Source organism: Ovis aries, chromosome 7 (assembly GCF_016772045.2).
Source record: "Ovis aries strain OAR_USU_Benz2616 breed Rambouillet chromosome 7, ARS-UI_Ramb_v3.0, whole genome shotgun sequence".
NCBI lineage: Eukaryota > Metazoa > Chordata > Mammalia > Artiodactyla > Bovidae > Ovis > Ovis aries.
In genome coordinates this window covers 100,258,074-100,271,772 of record NC_056060.1, presented here as the reverse complement: position 1 = coordinate 100,271,772, position 13,699 = coordinate 100,258,074, and the positions used below count along the sequence as shown (strand labels likewise).

Here is a 13,699-nt window from a genome sequence, read left to right as displayed (position 1 = left end):
GTGGTGTAGTCGCTCAGTTGTGTCCGATTCTTGCGACCCCATGGACTGTAGCCCACCAGGCTTCTCTGTCCATGAGATTCTCCAGGCAAGAATACTGGAGTGGGTTGCCATTTCCTTCTCCAGGGCGTCTTTCCGACCCAGGGATCGAACCCAGGTCTCCCGCACTGCAGGCAGATTCTTTACTGACTGAGCTACCGGGACGCCCGGAAGTACCAGTTCCAAATCCCAGCTGCGTGTTTTCCCTTCTCATCCGTGAAGGCCCGGCTCAAGTGCATTCTTCCAGGATGCCGTTCCTGTTCCCCAAGACCGCCTTCCCAGGGCTTTCCGTGTCCTCCTCTCGGGAGCCTTGTCGGTCGGGACCTTGCGTTTGAGCAGCTTACTGTGCCTTCCTCTTTCCCTGTACCACATGAGAAGCTCTTTGGGATCAAGGGTTGTGTTGTACAGATAGATGAATGTCATACGCGTTATCCGAAATGGAAATAACCACACTCAAAAAGCTACATGCTGCCTGACTTCATTTCTATGACATTTCTTGCAAAGGAAAACTCATAAGGACAAATGTAGGTTCCAGTCTTGAAGTGGCGGGGGTTGGGGGGGTCGGAGGCAGTGCCGGAACAGTTTCTCTGCAAAAGAACATGGGAGAATTTGGGGGGATGGCAGGTTGGACTGCACTTCATTTAGTCTGTGTCGGTGGTTGCATTGTTATGTACATTTGTCCAAACTCTAGAACTATACACTAAGACGCATAAGATGGACTGTAAATAAAATATGCTGAGACTGAGCCAGAAAAGGCTGTTAGCCAGCTGCAGACCGTCCCGGCCTGTGGCACGGTGTGTGGCAGGGGGCCCGCGGGGGTCCTCACTGTGGGAGGGTGTGCCCAGCACTTGGCGGGACACACGCTCACACCTGTCCAGCCGGGACCCCGGCAGCTAACCCCGCCTGTCTGCCTTCTTCTCTCCGAACCAGTGCTTGGAGAGAGCTATGAAGTTTGCCTTCGAGGAGTTCCACCTGTGGTACCAGTTTGCTCTGTCGCTGATGGCTGCTGGAAAAGTGAGTCTCCCCGCGGCGTGCAGCCCCCCGCGCCCGCGGGTCACTCGACTCTCCCGGGGTGAGCTGGGGCCCGGGACGTCTGCACCGGTTCTCTGGAACTCTCCTGTGGCCGTTAAGAAATGGATGGTCACGTTTAATTATTCGGGGGCAACATGGAGACGTCGCTGAGAAGAAAAATTTTGAAATTCTGGCGTTTTTTTCTAGTTGTCGAACTTTATTAAGATATGGCTTAAACTAAGGTCGGTTCTGCACACCAACCCCTTTCACTCGTCTAAGCGTGTCAGCTGTCCCTGGAGGGGCACGTCTGTTAATTATCGTTAGCAGGACGTGGCTGTGTTAGCTTGTGTGTGGTCAGGCTGTGTGTGGTTGAAAGGGAGGACTGTGGAGAGGGGCCTGGCGCTGCCCTCTCGGCCGCATGCCCCCCGGCAGGTCCCTCAGTGTCCACCCCATAGACATGTGGTCCCAGCTTCACAGACTTGTCATCAGGCAGTGAGATGACACCCACAAGGTGCTAAAGTAGTCCCGGCCCGAACACTCTCGATAAAGACAGTGGCCACTGTTTTTCTTGTTAGTTTGGGCCCTTTAGTAAATAGTCAAGTCTGAGACACAAGATTTTTTTCAGGCAAGTGGAGACGGAGATTTTGTATGGTACGCTTTAAATCGGGCGTCCCTGGTGGCTCAGATGGTAAAGAATCTGCCTGCAGTTCAGGAGACCTGGGTTTGATCCCTGGGTCGGGGAGATCTCTTGGAGAAGGGAATAGCAACCCACTCCAGTATTCTTGCCTGGAGAATCCCATGGACCAAGGAGCCTGGTGAGCTGCGATCCATGGGGTCACAAAGAGTCAGACACAGCTGAGCGACTAACGCACAGACACACACACGTTTTAAGTTGGGCAGCTTATTTCCTATAATGCCACAAACCTCCGCTGTCTTCTTTCCCTTACTTTTACAGTGACTGCGCAGGTAGGGAATGAAGCGAGGGCACCGATGCCAGGGAAGCATTTTCACTTGCTTTGACCACAGTTTACTCCCCAGTGCCCCAGAAGTTCCACCCCTGGTTACCACCATCCCCAGACCCCTGCTCGGTTGGGCCCAAGTTGGAAAACCTCATTTAGAGGGTGTCCTCACCAGAAACCCCTCTGGGAAGACTTCAGGTTTTGGTTCTGCTCAGAAACGCTGAGTCTCACAGAGACGCTCTCCTTTCGCCAAGTCCGCGCGCGCCGTGAAGGTGCTGAAGGAGTGTATCCGCCTGAAGCCCGACGACGCCGCCATCCCGCTGCTGGCCGCCAAGCTGTGTGTGGGCTCCCTGCACTGGGTGAGTGCCCGCGAGCCCTGCTCCATCTGGGTGGAGAGGGGACCGCAGGAATCACTGGCCGCACACAAGCAAGGCTGCTCGAGCCCTGGGCTCCTGGCCTGGGCCTCTGGCCTTCTCGGGCCTTAGCTCCCACCCCAGGGACTTCAGGAATCAGTAAAACTCCAGGTGGTTATTTTCCATGGGAATGCGCTTCAGAGGTAGAAATGGTGAGATACAACTGGAACGCTGCTCAGATGCATCCTGTACGCAAGTCGTGCAGGACCGGAAAGGGCTGGTCCCTTAGCGGCTCCCTCTTAGCCTGAGCTCTTCTGTAAAGCCAAGAGGTACCCTCCGCTTTAGCTCGTGTGTGAACCCAGCCCCCCCATCCCTCTCCTTGCACAGAGGCTTTCCTCTCAAACATTCTTGTTCGGGTTAGAATTCGGGAAGAGCCTGACCTGTAGCGATTGTTGCTGTTTCGTGTCCGACTCTTTGTGACGCCGCCAACAGCAGCAAACCAGGCCTCCCTGCCCTGCCCTGTCTCCCGCAGTTTGCTCAGACTCGTGTCCATTGATTCGGTGTACTTCCTCAAAATACACCCTTTGAGCAGACGCTAGACAACGCAGGCTGTCGCTGAGATGGTGTGTGGATGACTGTCACGCGCAGTGGGGTCTTAACGTCCTCCTCCAGCTTCATGTTGAGGTTCATGATAAGAAGTTGCCCAAACAGGCCAGAGGCTCCTGGCTAAGGTTTTTAGTGTGGTCCTTGTTGCTTGTTTTTTCCGTTTATTCTCAGCCAGTGGAGGGGGAATTGGAGGTGGGGGGAGGCGGGAAATGTGGAAGAAAAAAGGCATTTTGAAAGAGCAGGTTCTCACCTGAATCACAGCTATGAAGGCGTCGTGTGGCCCATGCAGGTTTCAGCAGCTTGGCGTGGCAAGCGAGGGGGCAAGCAGGCAGATTCTGAGGGGGGCCAGGGCCGGGGACCAAACCTTTGCTCTTCGGGCGTGCCAGCTTCCAGCCGTGGCACTGTTCAACTCCATGACGCCTTAAATAAACCTCCTTTTTTTCAAGATGAGAATAGCAAGTCATTTCTGTGTTTTTAAAATATTTTTATTATTAAAATTTCAAAATACCACAGAAGGAAAGAGTGTAATCAGTTGTCATCTGTGTACTGTCCCCCAGCTTCAATAGCATCAATACTTACCATGCTCCGAAGGAACAAACCTTGCTACTCTTGTCTCTGATGAGGTGCGCAGCAGGTCGCCTTACCGCGGGTGTGGTTTGCGGCTGCACGGCTTTCCCACTGGAAGCTGCTGGGGTGAGAGCTATGCCTTGTGTAATGTATGGACTTGGCCAAAAAGTTCATTCGGGGTTCTGGCCTGTGCGTACAAAGCCTGAACGAACTTTCTGGCCAACTCGATAAAATAAATAGGTGAAGTTTTGACATTTTTAACAGCTTATAGGAGAGAAAAACCAAGCCTAAAGGACTCTCTGTATCATGCTAAAAAGGAACTACTGAAGCACAAAACATTTCAAGACCTTTGTTCTTTGCAAACCACACGTACAGACGTGTGTAACTTCTGAGTCCAGCACAGCCCAGCCACAGAGCCCGCTGGGGAAGAGCAGAGACGGGACAGCCCCACAGAGTGTGAAAGGGGCCTTGGGAAGGAGGCAGAAAAGCAACACGGGGTAGTTTAAAGGAAAAAGGCCAGATGGGGGTCCTGAGGCCTGTTTGAGAGGCTCAAATTAAGAGAACGCAGTCTCCAGAGTGGCCCTGGAAGGCTTTGGACTTACTTTAACAGTGACTCGTCAGAAATCGTCTTTGGCAGCAGATGCTTTGGGGAACTCTCACTAGGAATTCTGCAGGTTGCTGTTGTTTTTAACTGATCTGGTTTTTCAGTTGGAAGAAGCCGAGAAGTTTGCCAAAACGGTGGTTGATGCAGGAGAGAAAACGTCAGAGTTCAAGGCTAAAGGCTACCTGGCCCTGGGGCTGACCTACAGTCTGCAGGCCACTGACGGTGAGTGGGGCCACCCACGGGGGCTGGCGGCACTGCCACTGCCCCGAGTCTCCAGAAGGCGCAGGGCGGGTCCCGCTGTCCTGGGGGCCCTGCCCCCGGCGTCCTCTTTGCTCAGACAGGGCAGAGACGGGGAGCAGGTGACGATGGCCCTGGGCCTGGGCGCCCAGGTCCCTCTTCACAGGGGCGTGTGCTGGCAGATGTGGGGGGTCTGCCCAGAGCTGTGCTATGAGAGACGACGCAAACCCCCTGGCCTGCAGCCAGCTGTGCCCCAGCCCCAGCCGAGCCCGCCCCGTGTGAACGGATGTTGGTCTTAGGCCCAAGAATGCAGGAGTGTTCGGGGCTCACCTCCCCCAGAAAGCCCACCTTGGTTTCTCAGGGCCCGCCCCCTCCATTTGCACGTCTTAGCTCACAGGCACGTGCGTGTGTCCAGGGGCGCACAGTCCATGCAGTGACCCTACACTCTGGACGTATTCACTGTTTCAGTAGATGCGTTCTTGGCTAAAAAACAATCTTAAGTATGTTTTCTGCACTTAAGGAGGTTTTCAGTTCAGTGTTTGCAGAAAGGGTCAATTGCTAAATTGTTTTCATGAACTCTATTATTTCTTGAATGTTTTGCTGTGAAATATAACACAGATACCAAAAAAAAAATCTAAAAAATGATTATCTAACTCAATAAATTATTATAAGGGAAACTGTTCTTACAGTCACCACCCTGCTCAGGAGACAGAACTTTGCCGGCCACCTGGGAGCCCTTCAAGTGTCCCCAGAAGTCACAGCCCCTTAAGAGAAAACACTACCCTCGCATCACTTCCTTTTTCTTCCTCTGTAATATTGCTAGAGTTTATTTCACATGTTACCCCAAATATTTCTTTCCTCTGCTCTAAAATATCAAAGGGGCTTCCCTGGTGGCTCAGAGGTTAAAGTGTCTGCCTCCAATGCAGGAGACCTGGGTTCGATCCCTAAAGATCCTGGAGAAATTTTGCATATCCATTGATTCTCAGTAATGGATTTTTTTGCCAATTTTTCATATACACTTGATATACTGGCAATACCCAAAACATCTTTTAACTATAGCAGACTTTCAGTGAAGTGAAATTTAGTACCTTGTATTTATCCATGTAAATTCTTTGGTCTGTACCCCTGATGAGCCCTGGGTGAGTCGCATGGCCCTGTTGGGTTCATCTGTGTCCGTGGTTCCCCTGGTTCACCCCTCTGCTTCCCTCTAGCTCACTTACTCTTGTTCTGAGTTAGCCGTGGGTTTCAGCTACACCCAGTTCTGGCAGCCCTCCGCCATCCTCAGAGCGATGTCAGGATGGGCTCTGCCTTGCTGGATTCGTTAGATAAGGGCCATCTCCAGAGGCAACCATAAGCAGGACTTTTCCTGTTGTTGCAGTAAGGAGTGTCTTTTTAGCTTCTACCAGATTCTGAGGTGCCCTTTCTCATGTGCTGTACACAGGGGCAGGGTTGAGCTGATTTACAGTCTTGCTGTTGAGCTTGCCCAGTCTGTCTCTGGGGTTCACATCAAGATATCAGAGGTCCTGGGCATTGCCCACCTGAATTAAACTGGTCTCTCTTGGCCTTAGGCTGGTGTCCTTGGTTCTTGGTGCCAGAAGGCTCTCTGAAGACTGTCTAATCCACCCACTGGTGCTTGAATCTCTCCTAGTCCATTTTGGCAGAGTCTTGCTTCACCTGGGGATTACATGCCTGCCCTTGAGAATGTTTTCCTCTCTGGAATTCCCAGCTGGTCTTTTGAAGATGGGCCCTTTTCCTGGGGGTACCAAGATTGCCCAGCCACCGCCCATTCTCCCCTTGGCATGGTTGCAGAGTTATGCCCAAGCGTAAGGACCTCAGCTGGCCTGGCCTTTGCCTGCCATCCTCTATAGCACCAGGGCACACTGGGCATGTAGGCACCCAGAATCTGTGGCTCCTAATCAGCCAGATGTGTGGTTCTGTGATGTTTCGTATTTGCTCCATGTCACTGACTAACTGAACCCTTTCCTTAGCTTCTCTGCGAGGGGTGCAGGAGGTCCTCCAGAGAAAGGCGCTTCTTGCATTTCAGAGGTGAGTGGGAGCTCCTCTCTTCACTCGGCTGTACACAATGACACCAGAGTGTGGTGAGTATAAAAAGAAGGGATATTTATGAGGATTATGTAAACAGTGTTCCACCCCTGGGAGTCTTTCCTCTTGAGCACCGAGCACACAGCATGAAGCGTGCTGCGTCACTTGCTGCCGTGCAGATCCGCATTCTGCATCCGTTTATTCATCTGGGCACATTTTCATTCCTAATCAAGTCATTTCAGCTCCAAGAGAGGTACTTTTTATGTCCACGGAGATGATTCCTTTTATTAAAGACATTTTTCATCATCTAGAAAAAGGATCATTCTTTGCTTGCTTTTTTCTTTTTTAACATGTCAAGCTGCAGATTTTTATATTAGGAAATGAAAACAGCCAGATATTAGGACAGTCTCTGAAATACTACCTAAGACAGTCAGGCCAGCAGGCCCAGGGCTCTCTATCCCTGCCGTGTTCCATAACACCTTACGGTCAGCCCCATCGCTGTGCCTTTCACGAAATTGGAGAAGGCCCTATGTTAGACAATGCTTGTGTGTCCCAGGCCCTTTCACACCCTTTACTTGCGCTTTGGCCCACATCAGCAAGTAGACAAGACATGGTGTGTGTTCACTGCAGGTAAGGGGCTGAGACGCAGGGATGAAGAGCCAGAGGCCTGTGGCTGTGGAAGTCGGGAAGGTCAAGGTCTCTGATGCTGACCAGCTTCTCTGGTACCCACTACACCACTGCTGCTGCGGCTAAGTCGTGTCTGACTCTTTGTAACCCGGTGGACTGTAGCCCGCCAGGCTCCTCTGCCCATGGAATTCTCCAGGCCAGAGTACTGGAGTGGGTTGCATGCCCTCCTCCAGGGCACCTTCCCAACCCAGGAACTGAACCCAGGTCTCTTACATCTCCTGCACTGGCAGGCGGGTTCTTCACCACCAGTGCCACGTGGGACGCCCCCTGCACCACGGTGCCCTGATCTGATTCTTACTGGAGGTGTGATGGATCGCTGAGAGTATAGCACTGTGACGTCCAATGTAGAATTGGTATTGATCCTGTCTCCTTAAATATCTGTGTTACCCTGATTTCTTGCTGTTATATTAGAAGCTCAGTTACCTACCCTGAAGTTTTGGGAGGATCTCTCAGTTCAGTTCAGTTGCTCAGTCATCTCCGACTCTTTGCAACCCCATGAATCACAGCATGCGAGCCCTCCCTGTCCATCACCAACTCCTGGAGTTCACTCAAACCCATGTCCATTGAGTCGGTGATGCCATCCAGCCATCTCATCCTCAGTCGTCCCCTTCTCCTCCTGCCCCCAATCCCTCCCAGCATCAGGGTCTTTTCCAAGGAGTCAACTCTTCGCATGAGGAGGCCAAAGGACTGGAGTTTCAGCTTTAGCATCATTCCTTCCAAAGAAATCCCAGGGCTGATCTCCTTCAGAATGGACTGGTTGGATCTCCTTGCAGTCCAAGGGACTCTCAAGAGTCTTCTCCAACACCACAGTTCACAAGCCTCAATTCTTCGGCACTCAGCCTTCTTCACAGTCCAACTCTCACATCCATACATGACCACAGGGAAAACCATAGCCTTGACTAGACGGATCTTTGTTGGCAAAGTAATGTCTCTGCTTTTTAATATGCTATATAGGTTGGTCATAATTTTCCTTCTAAGGAGTAAGTGTCTTTAAATTTCATGGCTGCAGTCACCATCTGCAGTGATTTTGGAGCCCCCCAAAGTAAAGTCTGACACTGTTTCCACTGTTTCCCATCTATTTCCCATGAAGTGATGGGACCAGCCAACTTTTTCACTCTCCCCTTTCACTTTCATCAAGAGGCTTTTTAGCTCCTCTTCACTTTCTGCCATAAGGGTGGTGTCATCTGCATATGTGAGGTGATTGATGTTTCTCCCGGCAATCTTGATTCCAGCTTGTGTTTCTTCCAGCCCAGCGTTTCTCATGATGTACTCTGCATAGAAGTTAAATAAGCAGGGTGACAATATACAGCCTTGACGTACTCCTTTTCCTATTTGGAACCAGTCTGTTGTTCCATGTCCAGTTCTAACTGTTGCTTCCTGACCTGCATATAGGTTTCTCAAGAGGCAGGTCAGGTGGTCTGGTATTCCCATCTCTTTCAGAATTTTCCACAGTTTATTGTGATACACGCAGTCAAAGGCTTTAGCATAGTAAATAAAGCAGAAATAGATGTTTTTCTGGAACTCCCTTGTTTTTTGAATGATCCAGCAATGTTGGCAATTTGATCTCTGGTTCCTCTGCCTTTTCTAAAACCAGCTTGAAGTTCACGGTTCACGTACTGCTGAAGCCTGGCTTGGAGAATTTTGAGCATCATTTCACCAGCGTGTGAGCTGAGTGCAGTTGTGCGGTGGTCTGAGCGCCCTCTGGTCCCTGATAATTGTTGATGGGTCTCTGTCCCTAGAACCAGGGTTGCCTGCAGATCCGTCACCGTGGACGTGCTCCTTCTTTCATGAAATCATTGCCGCTGGGTTTCAGTTAGTCTGAGATGCTTCCATCTCTTTCCTTTCCCTTCCCTAGCAGGCTCACCAGCTCCTTCTCACTGCCAGTCCCAGACTGGTTAACGACAGAAAGCACCAACTGACAGCTGCAAACAGACCTCCTGTCTCGGCGCGGAGTTTCTGTTGATGCTCTTCAGCACCGAGTGTGGAAAGCATTTCCATTTCAAATGATCTGGAGTTTTAAATTTTCCAGTCCTACTTTGTAAAACCCACACATGGATGCCTAAGAAAGTGGCCATTACATCTGTTTCACTTTTCTTAAACCAGCTCGTCTACTGGCTCTCTAAAAACAGCCATGGTGGTGGTCTGCCTTGAGCCGCGCAGCTCATAACTTCGTGTTATGTAACAGCTGTTCCCTTGGCCTGAATTTCTTTTTGTCCCTCTTTTTCTTAGTTTCTAGTTCAAAGGGATTTTTAAAATATTTGTTCATATGGGAATAAAGAGGAATAAAATCCTACTAACCCATGTGATTATATTGGGGAAGGCTAACCTAAATTTTTATTTATGTGTATTTCAGTATATTTTTCAAAGGAATCAAAATATTTTGTTTCAAGTTCACATTAACTAGGCCTCTCCCAGTCTGTGACCGTGCGTGTCCCGAGAAGCTATAGGGAAAGATTTTAAGACCATGAGAAGGACGTGTGTCACCTCTTATATGTAAATGGAGATTTAAGAATCATTTGGGTGAGAATTTTTTTTTTTTTTATCATATATTTTAAGTCTTCCCACAATTCTGTTAATACAACTGTTTGGTAATTTTTGGTTAAAAAGAAAATGATGTAACTCAAAAAGTGGTGAGGTTGCAGAGCTAACGTGTGAAAAATGACTCAGTCATGACTGGAGTCAGAATTCAAAAGGGTTTGCTCCCTCTTGGATTCAGAAAGGTGATTTTTGAAGACATCCCAGTTACGTGATTGCACCATAATATTGAAATCTTCAGCTGTTCATATGCTTACAAGTTCAGCCTAAGAGGTTGGACCAACTCATTTGTCCTGTACAAAAGTGTAGTGAAGAAAACCAGTGTTGTTTGCAGAGCTTTCTAAGAAGATGAATTGATCTGAGTGGCAGCTTCTAGGGGCTCTCACTGGGGCTAGGGCCTGGCATCACAGTAGGTACTGCATATGTGGACGGATGGATGGATGGCTGAGTGAATGGCTGGCTGGCTGAGTGGCTGGATGGACGGATGACTGGATGGATGGATGGATAGATGGGTGGGTGGATGAGTAGATGGTGGCCTAAGTGGGCCAGTAGTTTACCAGCTGTTTCTGTTAAAGCGTGGAATTAATACGGAGGTGCTTTGACAAGGGAAGCACTTTGTGAGCTTCCCTGTGATGACACTTTGAGGAATTTGAATTTCTCTTAGCAGCTTCACCAGATACTCACTGCGTGGGAATGGGGTTTAGAGGGCTGCTCTCTGTTCACGTACAGGGGCAGCAGGCTTGCAGTTTTCAAGATCACCAACGCCCTTCCTCTCGCCTGCACGGCTTGGTGATTTCTGTCGAGCAGGTTTCCTGTGGGCGTACAGACACGGTGTCACAGGACGCCTCGCTGCCAAAGTCGTCCTGTGCAGCTGAAGAGAGGCTTTTAGAGTCTACCTGAGATGAACACCATGAGCTTTTCTAGTTTTCTTGGGCGACTCCGTGTTTCTTCTTTTCTTTCATCGGCTGAAGTGACCAGATTGTCTCTTTAACCAAGTTGTGGAAATAAGCTGTTTTAAAAAGTGTGTGTCTAAGTTTTAACTCATCAGAAATTTGGCGACTGTATATTCCTCATCAGCCACACTGGCAGTTCTGCAGATGTCCTAACGCACCCCAGTGATGCCAAGATTTCTAGCTCGTCTCTTTCTTGGTGCTGTGGGTTAATAGTTAATAACTGTTTGCAGATGCTAAGTAGGAAGGGCCCTTGGTCAGAACCATTCTTATCCACACCCTGAGCTCTGCAGACCACTGCCAGCTTTCTGCTTGGCTGGTGTTGGGTAGAGGCAACCATGATTTAGTTTAACTTCATTTGTAAAAAATCTAAACTGTGCTGAGAAAATTTTAGCTCTGTGGAATTCTTTTTGAGGGTTGTAGGAAGCTGGTTTTATTAATTGTGAAAGAAGATGAGATAAATAATGCTAACTAATTCAAAGTCTCTTCATAATTCATTTTGTGTTCATTTTCCCTGAATAATTGGGAGAGACAGAAACCATGCCATTCCAACCTTACTTTTTATGAACACCAAAGAAAAAAAATTCTTTGATGTACAAATTCATGGAAAACCAATGCCTGTCAAGTAATGGAAACTGGGGCATTCTGAGTAGGCCTCCACTAGAAATACAGCATCTCCAAGGGCAACAAAGGCAAGTCTTCAGCCTCAGCTTCTTAGACTAAAGTGAGAGAAGTCCTCCAGCTGTGTTTTGAGGCAAGCTTATTTCCCAGGGATGGGAGTTTCACTCTTAAGATTGTAAAAGGAACAGAGGGTCCCACCTCACCCCCTCGTTCCCCCGAGTCCCACACATGAGCTACAACATTTGCCCAGAGCAGCTCAGTTCAGTCGCTCCGTCGTGTCCGACTCTGCAGCCCCATGGACTGCAGCACGCCAGGCCTACCTGTCCATCACCAACTCCCGGAGCTTGCTCAAACTCACGTCCGTCGAGCCAGTGATGCCTCCAGCCACCTCATCCTCTGTCGTCCCCTTCTCCTCCTGCCTTCAGTCTTTCCCAACGTCAGGGTCTTTGCCCAGATAGTGCCCCTGGGTTGTTGAAGTTCACATATTTTCTGGGTTGCAAACATTCAGAAGACTTTTTCCCCACAGCAGACAGACAGCCCTGTTAAAAAGGCCTTATTACTATAGAAACCCATCCTCGGCGTGTTTGCCACAGTTGACTCTATAGTGATTTGGCATTCTTTTTCATCTTGAATTTGCTGGTAGAAGATCCTCCCTTAATCACAGAATGTTGACAGGACAGTCTGAAGTTTTGTTCACTGTCTGGCCCTCCCCATTTGTGATTAGTCTGCTCTACAGTGCCTTTTAAAGAAAGTAAAAGTTTGTTTTTCTCTTCCCACCGGACTGTTAGACACAGACTTATGTCTCATCTATAGCCACATTTTGAGTTGTTTATAAAGTACAGTAGACTTCCACGTAAAAGCAAGAATGACATGCTTGCCATCAAGTAAGAGGCCAGTATAGCCTCTTCCTATTGGCGCCAAAAGCCAGTTGATAGACAGTCTAGTGTCTGGGCATGGAGTCTTACATGTCACAGTTACATGTCTTTAGAAAACGACGTGGGACTTAGTGGAACCTTCAAAAGAGTGAAAGAGTATCCTCCATTTCTCCCTGCAGTTCATCAAAAAACCAAAACCTCATTTTACAAGCAAAGCCAGGCCTTTGATTTTCATATGGTTTCTCTGAAATCCAGAAATTTGGATGAAGTAGCATCAAGGCCAAGTCAAAACTTAACCACAGCAGCCGTCGGCCTGCCAGGAGTGCTCACGCCTCCCAGGGTGACACGTGGCCTCGCCTGCCCAGCCCGAGGGAGGCACCCGCTGGGGGCGTCAGACAGTGTCCTGCGGATTCTCCATCTCAGGCTCCTTCTCGAAGCCAGGCTCATCGGCTGCCATTACCGATGCAAGATGAAACCCAGAAACGTGTCATCCCACGTGCAGGGCCAAGAGGAGACGTGCATTCCATCAGCTAGTGGACAGAGGAGAAGAGTTTAAATGAAACAAAAGCTTTGAGCTGTAGTTAGACTTTATTGTACTAAGGGTATTCATATTTTAAAATGCTGTAAAACCTTTAGCAACATGTATGACTGGTTTAAAAGTTAAAGCTGATTAGAAAGTAATAATTCCAAAATAAGGAAAGAAAGCAGAAAGAAACCGGGATCCGGGAGGAAAAATAGAAAGCACCCCAAAAAGGAAATACTTAAAACCAAATATATGAATCAGTATAATAATTATAAGTGGCTGTCTTATAGAGCTAGACAAAGACAGCAACCCTGGGTTTATAAGCAATTTAACTCTAATCTGTTTGCAAGAGAGGTCACTGAGCTATAAGAATATAGAAAATGCGAAAGTAAAGAGGTGTCAAAAGATGGGCCATGCAAACACGGGCCAAGAGGAATCTGCAGTTTATGTCAGTGCCGCGCCAAATGGGGTCTTAGAAGAACTTACTGGAGACAGACTGCGATGATCTCAGGGCTGTCAAATACTGTCATTTGTGTGCAACATAGAGGTTGTTAATATGGGGCCTCGGTGTAAGGGAAAGCGCCGATGGGAGCCCCTGATGCCCTAACCGCTGCCCACGCTCTTGCAGGGCCCACAGCCTGTCGCCCACCGACCACCAGGCCGCCTTCTACCTGGCCCTGCAGCTCGCCATCTCCAGACAGGTCAGTCCCGCCGCCCCGCGCCCGGGGGCCCGGCGCCCGCTCCGTTCAGCGCGGCCTGGGGTGGGGACCGGCTGCGTTCGGCCCCCTGGGGCTGCCCTGAAGCCTCTCCCCGGGGACGCTGAGTTCTCGGCACAGGCCCCGGGTTTTGTCCGCTGGAGCGGCAGCTGTGCAGACACAAGGCAGGCCGGGCCCTGCTTTTGGAGGTCATACATGCAATCTGGAGGGCTCCCCGGGTCGGGTGGGGACGGGTCAGCACTTGGTGACCCCAGGGGTCGCCAGGGAGCCCCCCGCCGCTCGCTCACAGAGCCCGGGGCTGAGCTGCGCGGCAGGGACTCTGTCACCGGAGGGGCCCGGGCATCGGCCGGCCGGAGGATGCTGGCGGTGTACGCAG

The 13,699-nt window shown here is 49.8% G+C and overlaps 1 protein-coding gene across 15 annotated transcripts in view; it reads left to right on the top strand.

The window, feature by feature from the left end:
- The window catches only part of TTC7B (tetratricopeptide repeat domain 7B), a 271,518-nt gene that overhangs the window by 171,174 nt on the left and 86,645 nt on the right, over nt 1–13,699 (top strand). For all 15 annotated transcript variants that reach the window (XM_060418491.1, XM_060418490.1, XM_060418489.1 and 12 more), the window contains 5 exons: nt 967–1,050; nt 2,261–2,365; nt 4,241–4,358; nt 6,362–6,419; nt 13,236–13,308. In XM_060418491.1, coding sequence (XP_060274474.1) covers nt 967–1,050; nt 2,261–2,365; nt 4,241–4,358; nt 6,362–6,419; nt 13,236–13,308 — 438 coding nt within the window. The remainder of the gene's footprint in view (nt 1–966; nt 1,051–2,260; nt 2,366–4,240; nt 4,359–6,361; nt 6,420–13,235; nt 13,309–13,699) is intronic.